Raw genomic sequence first — 17,839 nt, 5'->3', positions numbered from 1 at the left:
ACTTCTGGGTCCCTTTCCCCAGCCAGCAGGCTCCAATCACCTGATGGCAAATGAGGAACTGGGGGTGGGTGGTGGGGGATGCGGGCAGCGCCAGGCCAAGGCCTCCGCCCTGCCAGTTGCCCTCTACACACAGGGTGATGCATGGCGGAGGCAGGGCTGGTGAGCGGGCAGGAAAAGCTGACCTCTCAGTCCCTACCCCTGGCTGTCAGGCACCGATCACACAATGGTGAAAGGGGAACCAGGAGTGGGTGGCAGCAGGGGGAGGGGCCAGCTGTGGGCAGCCGGGGAAGATGGCCCTGATCACAGGCCAGCCCTAAGGACCGTACCCATGCATGAATTTTGTGCGCTGGGCCTCTAGTCCTTAAATATTGACCTTAGTCATTCCTTTTCTTTTTCCTGCATACTATAATTGGCTGATCTTTGGATTTGGGGGATTTTTCAGAATTGTGTTGCATTTACCATGCTTTCAGACACTATTCAGACAGCATGAAGATCACCTGAAGATATATCTGAACCAGATAATGTCCTAAAAGTAAATTAAGTATGTATACACTGACCACTAAAAGAGGTGTAGAGTTATTGATGCTCCAATCCCTCAGGATAGGTGTTACCTAGTTTGAAATTAACACAATGGTGAGAAAGTTTTCAATATTCCCAGCATGATGATATGACCATACTGAGCACTCTCCCTAAAAGAGTAGAATCAATAACTATATACCAAATATTAAGAACAGTCCTTCAAGCATCACCAGGAAAATAAGGCATAAAGACTGGACACATCCCACAGCTAGGGGAATCCCTATAGTTAGAAAAGTTATAACAAACGGAAATACTAAGCAGACCTTAGAAGTAATCAGACCAACCCCTCATCTTTGTTTCCTTGGTTCAGCAATGTATCAATGTGCAATTTGGGTTTTATTTTATTATAGGGCAGATATTTCTTTTTTTTTTTTTTTTTTTTTTTTTTTTTACTTTTTTTTTTTTATTGCTTAAAGTATTACAAAGGGTATTACATATGTATCCATTTTATCCCCCCGCCCTAGACAGTCCCCTAGCCTCCCCTATCACCCAGTGTCTTATGTCCATTGGTTATGCTTATATGCATGCATACAAGTTAGGGCAGATATTTCTGGCAGAATTCTACCACTTAGAAATAGAACAGCCCTGTCCTGGCCAGTGCTGTTCGGTGGTTAGAGTGTCAGTCTGCACACCAAAAGGATTGCAGGTTTGATTTCCAGTCAAGGAAAAATACCTGGGTTGTAGGTTCCATCCCCAGCTCTGATTGGGGTGCATTTGGGAGGCAATCAGTTGATGTGTTTTTCATGTCCATGTTTCTCTGGTTCTCTCCTCCCTTATACTCTCTCTAAAAAAGCAATCAGTGGAGCCCTAGCCAGTTTGCTCAGTAGATAGAGCATCAGTCTGCAGATCAAAGGGTCCCGGGTTCAATTCTAGTGGAGGGCACCTACCTTGGTTGCAGGCTCCTCCCCACTCCGGCCCTGGTCAAGGTGCATGCAGGAGGCAACCAATCAATGTGTTTCTCTCATATCAATGTCTCTCTTTGTCTTTCCCTCTCTCTTCTACTCTCCCTAAAAAATCAATGGAAAATATCCTTGGGTGAGGATTAATAAAACAACAAAAAAATCAATGGAAAAAATATCCTCAGGTAAGGATTAAGAAAAAAAGAAAAGAACCCTGTCCTCTGTAGAGGCAGATAAATCAACAATATCTATTACGCTCTAGGCACATGTTCAATACAAAAAATTCTCCTTTCCTGACAAAAAGTTTACAGTCTTACTGAGGAAATTGTATTAGCATTTATTTACTCATTTAAGAAACATTTCTGGCACTATGCTAAGTACTACATATAAAAAGACCATTATAAGAGTTTATAACCTATACATTTGAAACTATCAAAATAATTCAATAAAACATAATAAAATTATTTTATGATGTATAATTAAAGACATGTCTTGTTCCCCTCCTTGCTCAATTGCCTTACTCCCATGTCAACATCAGCTTCAAACAAGTGTATTGAATATAACAAGAAATTTTAAAATCACAGTTTTATTAAATGGCAGATTCATTATTTTAAATGAGTTTGTATTAGTTTTCTATTGCTGTCTTAACATTACCATAAACTAAGTTAAAACCACACATTTATTATCTTACTTAGAGTTCCATAGGTCAGAAGCCTAAAGTGGGTTTCACTAAGCTAAAATCAAGGTGTTGGCAGAGCTTTAGGGGAAAATCCTTTTCCTTGCCTTTCCCAGTTTCTAGAGGCTGCCTGCTTTTTTTGGCTTTGGCCCTTTCCTCTATCTTCAAAGCCAGCAGCATCAGGCCAACTGCCTCTCACACTGCCATCTCTCTGATTCTACTGTCTCCCTCTTCTACTTTTAAAGACTTATGATTACACTAGAGCCGTGGTGGGCAAACTGCTGCTCACGAGCCACATGCAGCTCTTTGGCCCCTTGAGTGTGGCTCTTCCTAAGCCATAGGAGTACCCTAATTAAGTTAATAACAATGTACTTACCTATATAGTTTAAGTTTAAAAAATTTGGCTCTCAAAAGAAATTTCAATCATACTGTTGATATTTGGCTCTGTTGACTGAGTTTGCCGACCACTGTGCTAGAGGCCCAGTGCATGAAATTCATGCACGGCTGCAGTCCCTAGGCCTGGCCAGTGATCGAAGCGCTAGTGTCTGGTGTGGAAAGGCAGGTCCCAGCTGACCTCTGGGTCCTGGGCAGCACCTGGGCCCCCATGCGCCCCCCGAGTCCCCACATGGAGATGTGGTGAGCATGGCTGGATGCCACGGGCCGGGGTGCAGCATGAGCCTCTGGGCTGCCCAGTGGCACCACACGGAAGCCGGGTGGGCAGCATGCTCTCTCCCAGCCGGCCTCACAGACCAGCTCCTGTGCAAACCCACGGGGAGCCCGACCAGCCCTGTGGTCCCAGCGGCTACAGCCCGGCTCACCCGGAACAGGCCACACCGGTGTGGGGTGGGCTCCTTGCAGGAACCCAGCACGTGAGTGCAGGAGCTTCCCCAGTGTGCGAGCCCTGGCATCCCAGGGGAGGGTAGCAGGAGAAGTGAGAGCGAACTCAGTGGACACCCTGCATTCTCACTGCACCTCTATCGCCGTCACACCTGCCCCCAGGTAGTCGGCGAGAGGTTGCAGCCCCCCACCCAGATGCTGTGGGAGGTTGGTCACCACCACCTACCCCCAGTTCCCCATTCCAGCCCAGGGCCCAGCCCCGATCGAGCCAACTCCCTCTCACACTGCCACATCTCTGATTCTACTATCTCCCTCTGCAGGGCACCATCTATGGGGCAATAGATCAGGGCTAGGCCCCCCGCTTCACTCCCTCAGCACCTGGGAGCCGGATGGCAGCCCCATCCCCTGCCACTGCCACTGGTCGCTGTCTGTGGGGCAATTGGCAGGGCAATCAGGCCCCCACTCCTACCCGCCTTGTCCTGGCACTGCCTGCTCACCTGCTCCACCATCCTGCCATGGTCCTGCTCGTCAGGGCCCATCGGGGCTGGCAGCACCTCTACTGCCGCCTGCTGCCAGCACTAGGTCGACAACACCCGCCATGTTCCACGCCATCCCCTGGTGGTCAGCGCACATCATAGCGAGCGGTTGAACTCCCGGTCTTCCAGTCAAAGGACTGCCCGAGGGGACAATTTGCATATTAAGCTTTTATTATATAGGATTGGCACCTGGATAGTCCAAGATAACCTCCCTATTTTAAGGTCAGCTGATTAGCAACTTTAATTCCATCTGCAACTTTAATTTCCCTTTGCATTTAACATAATATATTCACATTTGGGAAGGGGGTAGGCACATTACTCTGCCTACCACATATATTATCTGCAAGGTTTCCAAATAGAAATTTTAAAGTGAAAATATTAGTTTCTACACTCAAAAAATTCTACTGTTTACATTTAGAGAGAAAAATTAGTAAATTCTTGGGATTACTGGAAAAGCCTTATAATAAACTAGAGGCCCGATGCATGAAATTTGTGCAAGGGGCTCAGCCCTCACAGCCCCAGCTTCGTCCGGAAGGTTATCCAGAAGGACATCCAGAAGGTCGTTCAGCTGTCCAGTCTAATTAGCATATTACACTTTTATTATTATAGATGAGTATTTATGACTTGTGCCCAAACAGATACTTTGGTTAATTTATACTAACTTACTGCTTAAGAAAAAGTACAGTAATCACACTTGTATATTTTGACTGGTTGTTGATGTTCCTTGGTCATCAATAATAAAGATTTTACCATTAGGTGGAGTAGAAATATTCTCCAAACCTTCATTTAATTCTGCATATTTCTCCTAACTTTTCAGTGTCCTCAGGGGAACCGGAAACCTCTTCTTTTTTTCCCTCCTCTTTGGAAGTAGTGAGTTTTTCCAGGGATTCTACTACTTCATTTTTCAACTCATCTTCAGATTCTTCAAAATTTCTGAAATAATAAACAGTAAAAATCAACTTCATGATATCAAAACACTGAAGAATACATATAAAAATTAGCTTCCATTCTCATACTCCACCCCTACTTGAGCAATATAGAAGTTGCATTTTCACCGAGATAATAAATTATTTATCACACCAGTCTGGTTTTTCTAAGAAAGATAACCAGCGTAAAGAGAATGATTATTCTGTTTATTTGGACTTTTGTTCAACAACTTTTATCATATTTATTAATACCCATCTAATGTGTAAAAGGGAAGTGAGAGGGCCCAAAAATAAAAGCCATATATTGAGCCCTTACTATATATGCCAGTCACTGACCTAGAGCACTTCACACATACTCTGTTTCATCTTATATTAACAGCTTTACAATAGCCTGAAACTGGAAGCAGCCCTAGATGGTTTGTCTCGGTGAATAGAGCATCAGCCCTGGACTGAAAGGTCCCAGATTCAATTCCAGTCAAGGGCATGTACCTTGGTTGGAGGCTCAATCCCCTGCCCTGGTCGGGGCATGTGTGGGAGGCAACCAATTAATGTGTCTCTCTCACATTGACATATCTCTTTCTGTCTCTCCTCCCTCCCACTCTCTCTAAAAATCAATGGAAAATATCCTTGGGTGAGGATTTACAAAAAAATAAATAAAACTGGAAGCAACCCAAATGTCTATCAACAGGTGAATGTGTAAATCAATTGTGGTATATCCATCAATAGAATACTATCCTATCTAATAAAAGAGTAATATGCAAATTAGCCATCACTCTGTCACAATGCTGGCCACGCCCATAGCCACAAGATGGCGGTACCCAGGCCCCTCAGCCCCACCGCTGAAGTGTCCAGGCCTGTTGGCCAGGCAGGTGGTGGTGGATGCAGGGGGCGGCCGAGGGGTGGAGCAGGCAATCGGAGGGGGCAGGGGCGGAGCCGGCGATCGGAGTGAACTATAGAGGAAACACCTTTTCTGACCACTCATTGGCTAAGCTCCCTGTATGCCACTGGTAATATTCTTAGTACTGGTAATATTCTTGGGTAATAAGAATCCAAGAAGATGATGTAGGGTTTTCCTACTACACTCCTGGAGAAAAAAACGAAGGTCTGCTGCTGGAGGGCTAAGAAATGTCATATCCTGCCCTAGCCGGTTTGGCTCAGTGGATAATGCCTCGGCCTACTGACTGCAGGGTCTGGGTTCAATTCTGACCAAGGGCATGTACCTAGGTTGCAGGCTCCTCCCTGGCCAGGGCCCAGGTCAGGGCTCATGCAGGAGGCAACCAATCAAAGTGTTCCTTTCACTCTGATGTTTCTCTCTGTCTTTCCCTTTCTCTTCCACATTCTCTAAAAAGCAATGGAAACATATCCTCAGATGAGGAAAGAAAGAGAGAGAGAGAGAGAGAGAGAGAGAGAGAGAGAGAGAGAGAGAAGAGGAGAGGAGAGGAGAGGAGAGGAGAGGAGAGGAGAGGAGAGGAGAGGAGAGGAGAGGAGAGGAGAGGAGAGGAGAGGAGAGGAGAGGAGAGGAGAGGAGAGGAGAGGAGAGGAGAGAAGGAAGGAAGGAAGGAAGGAAGGAAGGAAGGAAGGAAGGAAGGAAGGAAGGAAGAAAGAAAGAAAGAAAGAAAGAAAGAAAGAAAGAAAGAAAGAAAGAAAGAAAGAAAGAAAGAAAGAAAGGAAGAAAGAAAGGAAGGAAGGAAGGGAGGAAGGAAGGAAGGAAGGGAGGAAGGAAGGAAGAAAGAAAGGTCATATCCTGTGAAAGACACATCTTGAAATTGCCTAAAGAAAGTTGTCATTTTTTCATGGTGAAGGGACTGGAGTCCATGTTGATGAAAACACCTTGGTGGCTGCAGTGACTGGCAGTGGCTGCAGCAGCAGGGTAATGGGGCTGGTGCCTTCCCTTGATCAGCCCGGTCGCCTCCCACAAGGGGAGGCCAGACTGTGGCTTAAGCCCTATCCCCAAGGGGAGCAGGGAGCAGGCCTAAGCCATCAGTAGGACATCCTGATCGGCCCTGCTCTGTGGGTGATAGAGGGCGGCGCCCCAATACCCCCCCCCCCCACCGTCCCTGCTCTGTGTGTGATGGGGTAGAGCCATAACCTCCCCATCGGCCCTACCCTGAGTGTGACAGGATGCGGCGCCCCAACCCCCTGATCCACCCTGCTCTGTGTGTGAAAGGGGGCAGTGCCCCAACTCCCCTATCAGCCCTACTCTGTGAGTGACAGGGGGGAGCTCCTCAACCCCCTGATGAGCCCTGCTCTGTGCATGACAGAGGGGAGCTCCTCAACCCCCTGATGAGCCCTGCTCTGTGCATGACAGGGGGGAGCTCCTCAACCCCCTGATGGGCCCTGCTCTGTGCGTGACAGGGGGGAGCTCCCCAACCCCCTGATCAACCCTGCTCTGTGTGTAACGGGGTGGTGCCGCAACCTCCCCATCGACCCTGCCTTGAGTGTGACAGGGGGCGGTGCCCCAACCCCCTAATTGGCCCTGCCCTGAGTGTGACTGAGGGTGACATCGCAACCTCCCGATCCGCCCTGCTCTGTGCATGACAGGGGGCGGCGCCCCAACTCCCCAATCGGCCCTGCTCTGAGCCCGACCAGGGGCTGCATCTAGGGGTTGGGCCTGCCCTCTGCCACCAGGAGCAGGCCTAAGCCAGCAGGTCGTTATCTCCCAAGGGGTCCCAGACTGCAAGAGGGCACAGGCCGGGCTGAGGGACCCTCCTTCCCCCCAAGGGCACAAATTTTTGTGCACCGGGCCTCTAGTCCTATCTAATAATAGACAAACATGGTAATTAACTGTACCTCTGACACGTTTCCCATTGGCTAATCAGGGCGATATGCAAATTAACTGCCAAGAAAGATGGCAGTAACCGCCAAGCAATGATGGCAGGTGAAAGGGGAAGGACTGAAGAATGGTGATCGGCAACCCAGGCAGCAGGCAAGAGCTAGGGGGTGGGCAAAGGCCGCCTTTCCCCATCCCCCGGCCAGTGATCGCCATCGGAAAGCCTGGCGGCAACCCTGGACCCCATGGCAATAGGAGGGCAAGAGGGCCGGGGCACAGGCCAGGCAGCAACCCCAGACCCCCGGAACCTCTCTTAAAGGTTCTCTTAAAGCAGTTGGTGAGGGACCTCGGAGAGCCTCAGGGGGCCCTGATGCCAGCAAAACTGAGACTTGGGGCGGCTCTCGTCAGGAAGGTCCAGGAAACAGCCACTACAGTCCGCCCCCACCCCAGCACAAGGCAGGGCACGCTGGGCCCAAGTACCCACCCCCTCCCAGAGGCCCCTAGCTTGCTCATGCAGCCCTGGTCACGTCACCGGAGCAGCTACAAGGCACAGAAAGCACCAGGGATGGCCGCTTGCCCCCACCCCCATTTGCAAAGACAAGACCAGAGGGTGTGAGGGCCGGCTCACATCTCCTCCTCCGTCCTTTTGCTCCTCCTCTGGCTGTTCAGCTCACCCAGCTTCTTATCCAGGCTCCTGCAGCTGGGCCTTCTTGGCAGGGTCCAGGGACCAGTCCTTGGCCCCACTGCCGGCGTACAGCACTCCCTCCCGGCTGATTCTCTGCCAGGCGTGGGCGTGGGCCCTCCCCGCACAGGGCAGGCAGTGGCTGAGTCAGTAGCAGTGGCTGCCATGTGGGCAGAGCTGGCCCAGAGTCACAATGCTGGCCAGGCACTTGGGGAGGCCACAGGTGTTATCAGCCTTCATGGCGGCCAAGACCAGGGCGTCGAAGTCCTCTGTGGAGGGCAGATCCAGGGCCGTGGGTCCTTTTGCATCTTTCTTCTTTTTCTTTTCTGGTAACTTCTGCGGCCCGTGGGCCCTGCTTGGCTCGCTGCTCCTGCCTGCCCCTCTCCCTCTGCAGTTGCTCCAGGTGCACAGCCCTCAGGTCCACGCTGCTCGGCTCTCACCCAGGGGCTCCGTCTGCATGGGGCTGGAGGGCTCGGGATGGAGAGGGGCTTTGCTGTCAGTCCCTGCCAGGACGGGTGGGACAGGTGGGACTGGTGGAGCCAATTTTTTTTTTTGTGGCTGTCCCAGTAAGATTTGCAGAGACCCACAAGATTTCTAAATATATATATATACATATACATATACATATACATATACATATACATATACATATATATATATATATATATATATATATATATATATATACACACTAGGGGCCCGGTGCACAAAATTCGTGCACTGGGTGTGTGTGGGGGGGGGGGGGGTGGTCCCTCAGCCCAGCCTGCACCCTCTCACATACTGGGAGCCCTCAGGCGTTGACCCCCATCACCCTCTAATCGCAGGATCGGCCCCTTGCCCAGGCCTGACGCCTCTGACAGAGGTGTCAGGCCTGGGCAGGGGACCCTCATTTCCCCCCATCACTGGTTCTGCCCCCAGCCCAGGCCTGATGCCTCTGGCCCAGGCATCAGGCCTGGGCAGGGGACCCCCAGACCCCTCCGATTGCTGGCTCTCCCCCTTGCCCAGGCCTGATGCCTCAGCCAGAGGCGTAGACCCCCATCACCCTCTGATCACCTGGTCGGCCCCTTGCCCAGGCCTGACGCCTCCGCCAGAGGTGTCAGGCTTGGACAGGGGACCCCCATCTCCCCCCGATCACTGGCTCTGGCCCCCGCCCAGGCCTGAGGCCTCTGGCCCAGGAATCATGCCTGGCCAGGGGACCCCCATCTCCCTCTGATCGCTTGCTCCACCCCCCGCCCAAGCCTGACGCCTCTGACCCAGGCTTCAGGCCTGGGCAAGGGGACCATCATATCCCCCCAATCCCCGGCTCAGCCCCCCACCCAGGCCTGATGCCTCGGCCAGAGGAATTGACCCTCATCACCCTCCGATCACCAATCACCGGGATTGGCCCCTTGACCAGGCCTGAGGCCTCTGGCAGAGGTGTCAGGCCTGGGCAGGGGACCCCCAGCTCCCCGTGTTGCAGGCTCCGCCCCTGCCCAGGCCTAACGCCTCTGGCTGAGGCGTCCGGCCCGGGCAGCGGGGACCCGTAGCTGCAGTGGCCCCGCGATCGTGGGCTCCGCTTTAGGCCCACGCAAGGGACCCCTAGCTCCCGGGACTGCCAGCTTCGACCGTGTCCAGCTCCCATCGCTGGCTCCACCCCTACTTCCTGCTATCACTGGCCAGGGCGGCAAAGGCGCCTGATTCTCCGATCATGGCTGGGGGGCAGGGCAAAGGCGGCCCTGGGGCCGCCTTTGCCCTGCCCTCCAGCTCTTAGCTCCCCCCTGGGTTTCCGATCACTGTCAGTGGCAGGGGGCTTCTTCCTGCTTTCCCTTTTGCCTCCCTGCATTGTGCCTACATATGCAAATTAACCGCCATCTTGTTGGCAGTTAACTGCCAATCTTAGTTGGCAGTTAACTGCCAATCTTAGTTGGCAGTTAACTGCCAATCTTAGTTGGCAGTTAACTGCCAATCATAGTTGGCAGTTAACTGCCAATCATAGTTGGCAGTTAATTTGCATATAGCCCTGATTAGCCAATGAAAAGGGTATCGTCGTACGCCAATTACCATTTTTCTCTTTTATTAGTGTAGATATATATATATATATGCAGAAATATAGCCAGGTTGGACCAAAAGGAACAGATATAGTGCTAAATAAAAAGAGGCTACTGGACTCCAAAATTCTACAGTAGGATTCAGGCTGAGAAAATTATTCCTTCTTCCCTCCCTCCCTCCCTCCCTCCCTCCCTCCCTCCTTCCCTCCCTTCTTCCCTTCCTTCCCTCCTTTATTTTCTAAACAGGTTGATTCTAAAGTTTATATAGACTAGGCAAGAAAATTCTGAAAAATGAAAGTGTTTAGGGGGACCAGACCCCCAAAATTATCATCTATAATATAAACAATATGTTTATAATATAACAATTAGACTACAGAGACTTGAAATTGGATACAAATACATATATAAATGTAGTAGATCATCAAAGTGGCATTTTAACTTGGTAGCAAAAATAAAGATTTTCAGTAAATGGTGTTAGAATAGTAAGGACTTATTTGGAAAAAAATAAGTTGGAGCCACACTTTACAGTATCATATGAGTAAAATTTAAGATGAATAAAATATTTAACTAAATAGAGAATTAAATCATAAAATTCCTACATGGCACAAGCCACTAAATAAAATCAAAAGGCAAAAAAAAAAAATTGGGGGAAATATTTTTTAATCATTTAATAGATAAAAGGCTAATATCTCTAAAATACAAAAAGTTCTACAAATCAATACAATGTTAATAGCCTAAAATTTTTAAGTGGTTAAGGCCATTTAAGAAATTGTGTCCACAGGAAGAACTAAAGATGAATATGGAGCATATGTGAAGACAACCTCATTCATAAAAGGAAAGCTAATTAAAACTAACCTGAAATGTCATTTTACTACTTATTAATTGTGTGATGACCCATAAATTTGGTAACACACAGAGCGAAAAAACATGTGGGGAAACAGGCACTTCGATGTGTTGGTGGAAGTGTTCATCGGTGTAGCCTCTGTGAAGGGCAATTTGACAATATCCAATTTCAAATATACATACTCTTGACCTGATACTTTGTTGTTCTGGGAATTTAAAATATATATATTCAAGATACACTGTTAAGGAAAAAAGAGGAAGTTTCACAATAATATGTACACTATGAAACTGTTCATATAAAACAGAAAAAGAATACACACACATATATAAAATACACATTTGCTTACATTTTAATAGCATTACTCAGGAGAATTATGCACAGAAGATTAGATTAGTGACTCTGGGAAGAGGAATTGTGTTGCAGAGGTAGAGACAAGCAGGCAGACTATGAAAAGAATTTACCTTTTGAATTTGGAACCACGTGAATATTTTACCTATTTTAAAAGTAAATTATGCCCTAGTCGGTTTGGCTCAGTGGATAAAGCGTCGGCCCTTGGACTGAAGAGTGCTGTGTTCTATTCCAGTCAAAGGCATGTACCTTGGTTGCAGGTTCCCTGGCCCTGGTTGGGGTGCATGTAGAAGGCAACCAATTGATGTGTCTCTCTCACATCAATGTTTCTCTCCGCCCTCCCTCCCGCTCCCTTCTACTCTCTCTAAAAATCAATGGAAAAAAATATCCTTGGGTGATGATTCACAACAACAATAACAAAAAGGTAAATTATATACAATTCTAAAAATTCGAAGAACTCCAAATTTTAGAATAAGAGAGTTCAGTAAAGTTACAGTATACAACATCAATAGTAGTGTACACACTAGCAATAGCCAAATTGAAAACATAGGAGAAAAATTACCTCATTAATACTGGCAACAACAACAAAAATTAAGTATCACCTGTACCATGAAGAAAATAAAAAAATACTGAAGAATATTTTTAAAAAGACATAACAGATGGAGAGCTATACATTATTCATAGGTGCTAAGATCTAACAGTGGTTCTCAACCTTCCTAATGCCACAACCTTTTAATACAGTTCCTCATGTTGTGGTGACCCCCAACCATAAAATTATTTTCGTTGCTATTTCTTTTTAAAAAAAATATATTTTATTGATTTTTTACAGAGAGGAAGAGAGAGGGATAGAGAGAAACATCGATGAGAGAGAAACATTGATCAGCTGCCTCCTGCACACCCCCTACTGGGGATGTGCCCGCAACCAAGTCTGCAGGCCGACGCTCTATCCAATGAGCCAAACTGATCATGGCTCGTTGCTGTTTCATAACTTTAATTTTGCTACTGTTATGAATCATAATGTAAATATCTGATATGCAGGATGTATTTTCAGGGGTCGTGACCCATAGGTTGAGAACCACTGAAAAGATGTCAATTCCCATAAATTAACAAATGTAATGTCATTCTGATCAGAATCCCAACAAAGTTTTTCATGACACTTTACAAGAGAATGCAAAGATGTATATGTTGAGTAAAGGGCAAGAATAGCTAAGATAAGTTTAAAGAAAAAGATGTGGAGACTACAAGGTGAGACTAGCCCTACCAGATATCAAAAGGTATGATAAAGCTACAGTAATTAAGACAGAACTTGATATAGAGATAGAGAACAATGCCATTGGAAACAAATGGAGAGCCCACAAACAAACCCATATATACTATAGTAAAACCTGGTCTTAGCTAGGTTTCTGAGGCTATCTTCTATGTATCAACAGCAGCATTTCAACTTTCTACTTTCATGTAGACATCTGGATATGACCTACTTACGTATCATCATCATCATCATCATCATCATCATCATCATCATCATCTCTTGGTTCTGGTTGTTCCTCATCTACTTCAATGCCAGAGGCCATTTCCACCGTCCCCTCATTTTCTTTAGGAAGCCATTGTTTTAATGTTCTCACTGTTAAAGAAATGACAGAGATTAAATCATCCCAGTCAATACACCTGAAGAGGGGTATGTACCAAAAACCGTATATTGAACATCAAACATAATGTTAAAACCTTATAAAGGTTTTAAAACAAATAAGACAGGGATGACAACTGACACCCCAACTATTATCAGCATTGTACTAAGCAAGTAGGCAACACAATAAGACAAGAAAAAGTGAGAGGAAAAAGGATCAGTGATAAAGAGACAATACTCCCCACTTTGGGAGTAGATGCTTTGATTGTATAAAAATATGTTTTAATCTTGTGAGTAATAACCTAAGAATTGCCAACATTATTGGACCACCCTATTCTTCACTGTTTCTAGAAAATTAGTATTCAGCTCATTGTTAGCTTTAGTCATTAATGTCTGCAAAGAAAACTCAAAACACATACATACACAACTTTATCTTTTTTGGTGGAGGGGGTGATTTATTGTTATTTTAAATGTAATTTTTTTCTTGAAAATGATCAGACTAGTACAATATTTTGTTTCCTTATGGCAATGCAGCGTCTCCTTAACAACTCTGTAAGATGTATTTTTATGCACCAATAGTAAGGAAAATGTTGCCAATAAAATGACACAATGTTTTCTTAACCTTAAGACCTCTTTTAGTACTTTCTAAGCATATATTTTTTTATCTTATATTACTTTTTATACTCATAAAAAGAAAAATATAAGTAAAACAAATTGGATAAGGTATAACTAAAATTCTTCACATTCAGAGTCTTACCCCTCTGAATTATTTATCCTTTTATGTATCAGTTAAACTTTTTTGGATCCTGATTCAAAGAGACCATAATAAAACAATGAGACAAAGAATTTTGGATGACTTTTTTTTTAAGTCATTGATCTTTGTGTTTTTAATGGTAAAAAAAATAACATAAATTTACCCACTCAATTTTTAAGTTAACAGTACAGTGTTATTAAATATAGGCATATTGTACTGTCTTGCATGACTGACACTTTATTCCTATTATACAACAAGTTTCCATTTCTCCCTCCCTGGAGCCCTTGGAAACCACCAATCTACTTTCTGTTTCCATGAATTTCACTATTTCAGATACCTCATATAAGTGGGATCATGCAGTATTTGTCTTTTTGTGATTAACTTATTTCACTTAGCATAATGTCCTCAAGTTTCATCCATGTTGTAGCATATGATGAATTTTTTTTTAAAGCTGAATAACATTCTACTGTACATATACACCACCTTTTCTTTATCCGTGTATCCATTTAGATGGCTTCCACATCTTGGCTATTGTGAATAATGCTACAGTGAACATGGGTGTGCAAAAATATCTCTTTGAGGTCTTGTTTTCAAATTTTTTGGATATATACCCTGAAGAAGAATCGCTGGATCATCTGGTAGTTCTATTTTATTTATTATTTTTTAGGAACCTCCATACTATTTCCTATAATGGCTGCACTATTTTTTTTTTTACTTTATTTTTTGGAGGGGTACCAAATTACCTTATTTGAAGGGAAGGTACAAATGAAAGAATGTAAGTGGATGATTTGGTACAACTCATAGCAAATGTAAAGGTAACTCCAACATGCAGATACTGCTTTGGTGACCACGTCAGTCACCCCGTGGCTGTGGGAAATCAGCCTAAGGCTTAACTCTCATCACTGTCTCCCAGGGTGTGCTTGTCAAATAGATACTCAGCTGTGCCAAATTGGGGTGGGGGAGAAGGCATCTTGCACAACTTGGTTTTCACCTCCTCATTAAGTCTCATTGAAGTCATACAAATGGGGGTCGTTTTTGACAGTGGCCAGTTTGTGCAATTCCAATAGTAACTAATTCACACCTTTTTCCAAGTGTAATGCACATTCCATTGCATTTAGCCCATTCTCCTAGTCTGCATGATATCCTGAAGGAAGATTCCACCAACTCTTTGGATCTGCGGCTTCATCAGTTTTTCAGCACGTTCCCCCTTCTCATGAGATTGGTAAAGAAAATATTTGACCAAGTTCTTTAAAGCCATATCTTCTTGGTCAAAGTAATAAGACATGGGCAGGTAGATGTAGGGAGCATAGAGTTCCAGGTTGATCTGGTGGTTGCTGGAGGCCTCTTGATCCTGGTGGTAGTTCTGGCGCACCTGCGAGGGGGACGCCTGGCTGAGGAGAAGCAGCAGCAGAGCTGGCAGCTGAGAGCACCGGGACAGTGGGCTGGGGCTCTTGCAACGTCAGAGGGCACTGTGAGGAGGCTGGATATGAGTGGCTGGCCGGGACGGAGGAAGAATACCAAGCACTGCTGAAGCAGGAAACTCCAGCAACTCTCGGTGAAGACTATACGGCTGTACTATTTTACAATTTCACCAACAGTATGTACATAAGGTTTCCAATTATTCTACATCCTTGCCAATAATTATTATATTACTAGAGGTCCAATGCACAAAATTTGTGCAAGAGTAGGCCTTCCTTCCCCCAGCTGCCGGCACCGGCTTCCCTCTGGCACCCGGGACCCAGGCTTCCCTTGCAGCCCCAGCTTCATCTGGAAGGTCATCTGGAATGACGTCCAGAAGGACGTCCGGTCTAATTAGCATATTATGCTTTTATTACTATAGATGGTTTTGATAGCAGCTATCTGAATGGGTGTGAGTTGATATCAGTTTGTGGTTTTGACTTAAAATTCCCTGATAATTAGTGATGTTGAGCATCTTTTCATATACTTGTTATTGATGTCTGTCTGTTTGTTTGTGTGTTTGTTTGTTTTACTAATTTCAACCTTGTTGCAATCAAGAGCATTATTGAGACAGATTTTCTTTTAAAAAATCCACACAGCCCTAACTGGTTTGGCTCAGTGGATGGAGCATCGGCCTGTGGACTGAGGGGTCCCAGGTTCGGTTCCGGTTGGGGGCATGTACCTTGGTTGCGGGCACATCCCCAGTAGGAGATGTGCAGGAGGCAGCTGATCGATGTTTCTCTCTCATCGATGTTTCTAACTCTCTATCTCTCTCCCTTCCACTCTGTAAAAAATCAATAAAATATATTTTTTTAAAAAATTAAATTAAAAATCCACACAAAAAACTAAAGAAATTCACAAAAATTGAAAGTGCTGGTTTTTAACTGGCTTTAAAATTATGTAGAACTAGAATATTCTTAACTACAACTTTGGGAATTTTGCTAAGTATGTCTACATTAGTTAAAGCCACATCTTCGTGGTCAAAGTAGTAAGACATGGGCATGTAGATATAGGAAGCATAGAGTTCCAGATTGATCTGGTGGTTGCAGAATAATAAACCACTATATAACTTAGTGGTTTATATTTAGGTTACAATTCTGCAGTTAGGCAACATGGGCTGGGCTCAGCTAGTTGGCTCTTCTGGTATCAGCTGGGCCCATTCATGCCTCTGCAGTCATTTGCGACGTCAGCTGGAGGCTGGCCAGTCTAGTATGGCCTCACTTAGATGGCTTGTTCCTCTGTTCCACATGGTCTCTCAATCCAAGCTAGTTGAGAACTGGACAGGCTTCCAAAAGGAAAGAACAGAAGTTCCTTGAATACTCAGACTTGGTACACCACTACTTCCATTGCATTCTACTTACTGAAGAAAATCACAAGGCCAGTTGAGATTCAAAGAAAGAGGGGGAAAAAGTTAATAATGGAGGAGCTGCAAAGTCCTATTGCAAAAACCATGGATACAGGAAAGAATGATGGATTATGCTCATTTTTGTAATCGACTACATCTATCACCCCTTCCCCCGCTCTGTGCATTCCACACGGTCTGGTTCCTAATGGTCAAAAGAGTGTTTCATTTTAGTCTCCATGAAAAAAAATTGCTACCCACTGACACCCATTATAAAAATCTTAATGTTCATTGAGGTCCAGACAATAATAATATGTCAGAATTATTGCCTGGCCTACAATAACTATAAAACACCATTGACTGAATGCTGTATTCCAATGTCAGAAACATTAAAAGGGAAAAGAGGATGATAGAGCAAGGGAGCGATAGAGGAGTGAGTGGACATGTATGGTGTGTGTTTGTATGAGCTAGGGGCAGTTAGATTCTGCAGGTCTTCTAAGGGGCTCGCCAAACCAGGCAGTCTTAGACAGCAGAGCCCAGCTCCCAGCGCGGACACTCCTGGGTGGCCAGCGCAGTCACAGAGACCATGCCATCTTGAGAAACAGAGCTGCTTGAGACTAGGATCATGGCCTCAGCACCACCCAGTCTGGTCTCAGAAGCAAACCAGGACCCTGCAGCCACTGGGGACAGAGACCGGGGACCACCGCTACAGGCTCACAGGCACCAAGAATCCAGACATCCCGGTGGCAGATTTCTGTGAGTAACAGAGAACCCATCCCCCTCCCTGCAGGCTCACGGGCAGCGCCATAGTAACTGATATACCCACCCCTCGCTCAGGCCTCAATGCTGCTACAAGAATCTTAGACTGGGAACGTGCAACACTGGGAACTTGTTCCCCGCAGCACAGGCTCTGGGACTCTGATTCTCCAGGTGGGAGGCAGCACTAAGCACCAGTGACTTGACTCTGTTTCTTATCACCTGTGCCTGGGATCCCTGATTTCCAGTGCATTCACACTAAGAGCCAGTGACTCCAATTCTTGGTGCATGCACACACAGGGACCCCGATTCTCAATGTGAGGCCGCGTGAAGCAACAGAGTCTCTGATACTGGATTCTTGGGGAACTCTGACTCCTGGCACACGTTAGGGGGCTCTGATTTTCAACAGCACAGTGCAGGCGGGGTCCCTGATTCTAAGTGCACACATGAGGCCAAACTGAGCACTGGTAATGCTGACTCTGAGTGATCCTGGTTCCCACCAACCCACGATAAACACACATCTTAATGTTGGAGCTCTTCAGTGACAGTAGGGTGGTGCGAAGCTCCCAATGCACGTGGCCCAGGCCCATGCAACTCGACGTTTGAACCTTCTGGAGATAGTCAGAATGGGGAGACGACACAATCCCCAGAGGAAAGAAAATGAGGAGTTGCCAAGAAAGGAAATTAGTGAAATTGAAGTATGCAACATGACAGAAAAAGAATTCAGAGTAATGGCTGTAAAATTCATTCACCAGATGGATGAGAAAAATCAACAACCTAT

The 17,839-nt window shown here is 45.9% G+C and overlaps 1 protein-coding gene across 1 annotated transcript in view; it reads right to left on the bottom strand.

The window, feature by feature from the left end:
• Window positions 1-3,345: 3,345 nt before the first annotated feature.
• The window catches only part of NEK5 (NIMA related kinase 5), a 97,481-nt gene continuing 82,987 nt past the window's right edge, over window positions 3,346-17,839 (bottom strand). Inside the window, exons 22-23 of the mRNA XM_059681199.1 lie at window positions 12,607-12,745; window positions 3,346-4,460 (exon numbers count right to left, since the gene is read on the bottom strand). Coding sequence (XP_059537182.1) covers window positions 4,310-4,460; window positions 12,607-12,745 — 290 coding nt within the window. The 3' untranslated portion in view covers window positions 3,346-4,309. The remainder of the gene's footprint in view (window positions 4,461-12,606; window positions 12,746-17,839) is intronic.

This window comes from Myotis daubentonii, chromosome 2 (assembly GCF_963259705.1).
Source record: "Myotis daubentonii chromosome 2, mMyoDau2.1, whole genome shotgun sequence".
Lineage (NCBI taxonomy): Eukaryota > Metazoa > Chordata > Mammalia > Chiroptera > Vespertilionidae > Myotis > Myotis daubentonii.
Note: the sequence above shows the minus strand (reverse complement) of the source record. Positions and strands in the feature narration are given on the sequence as shown.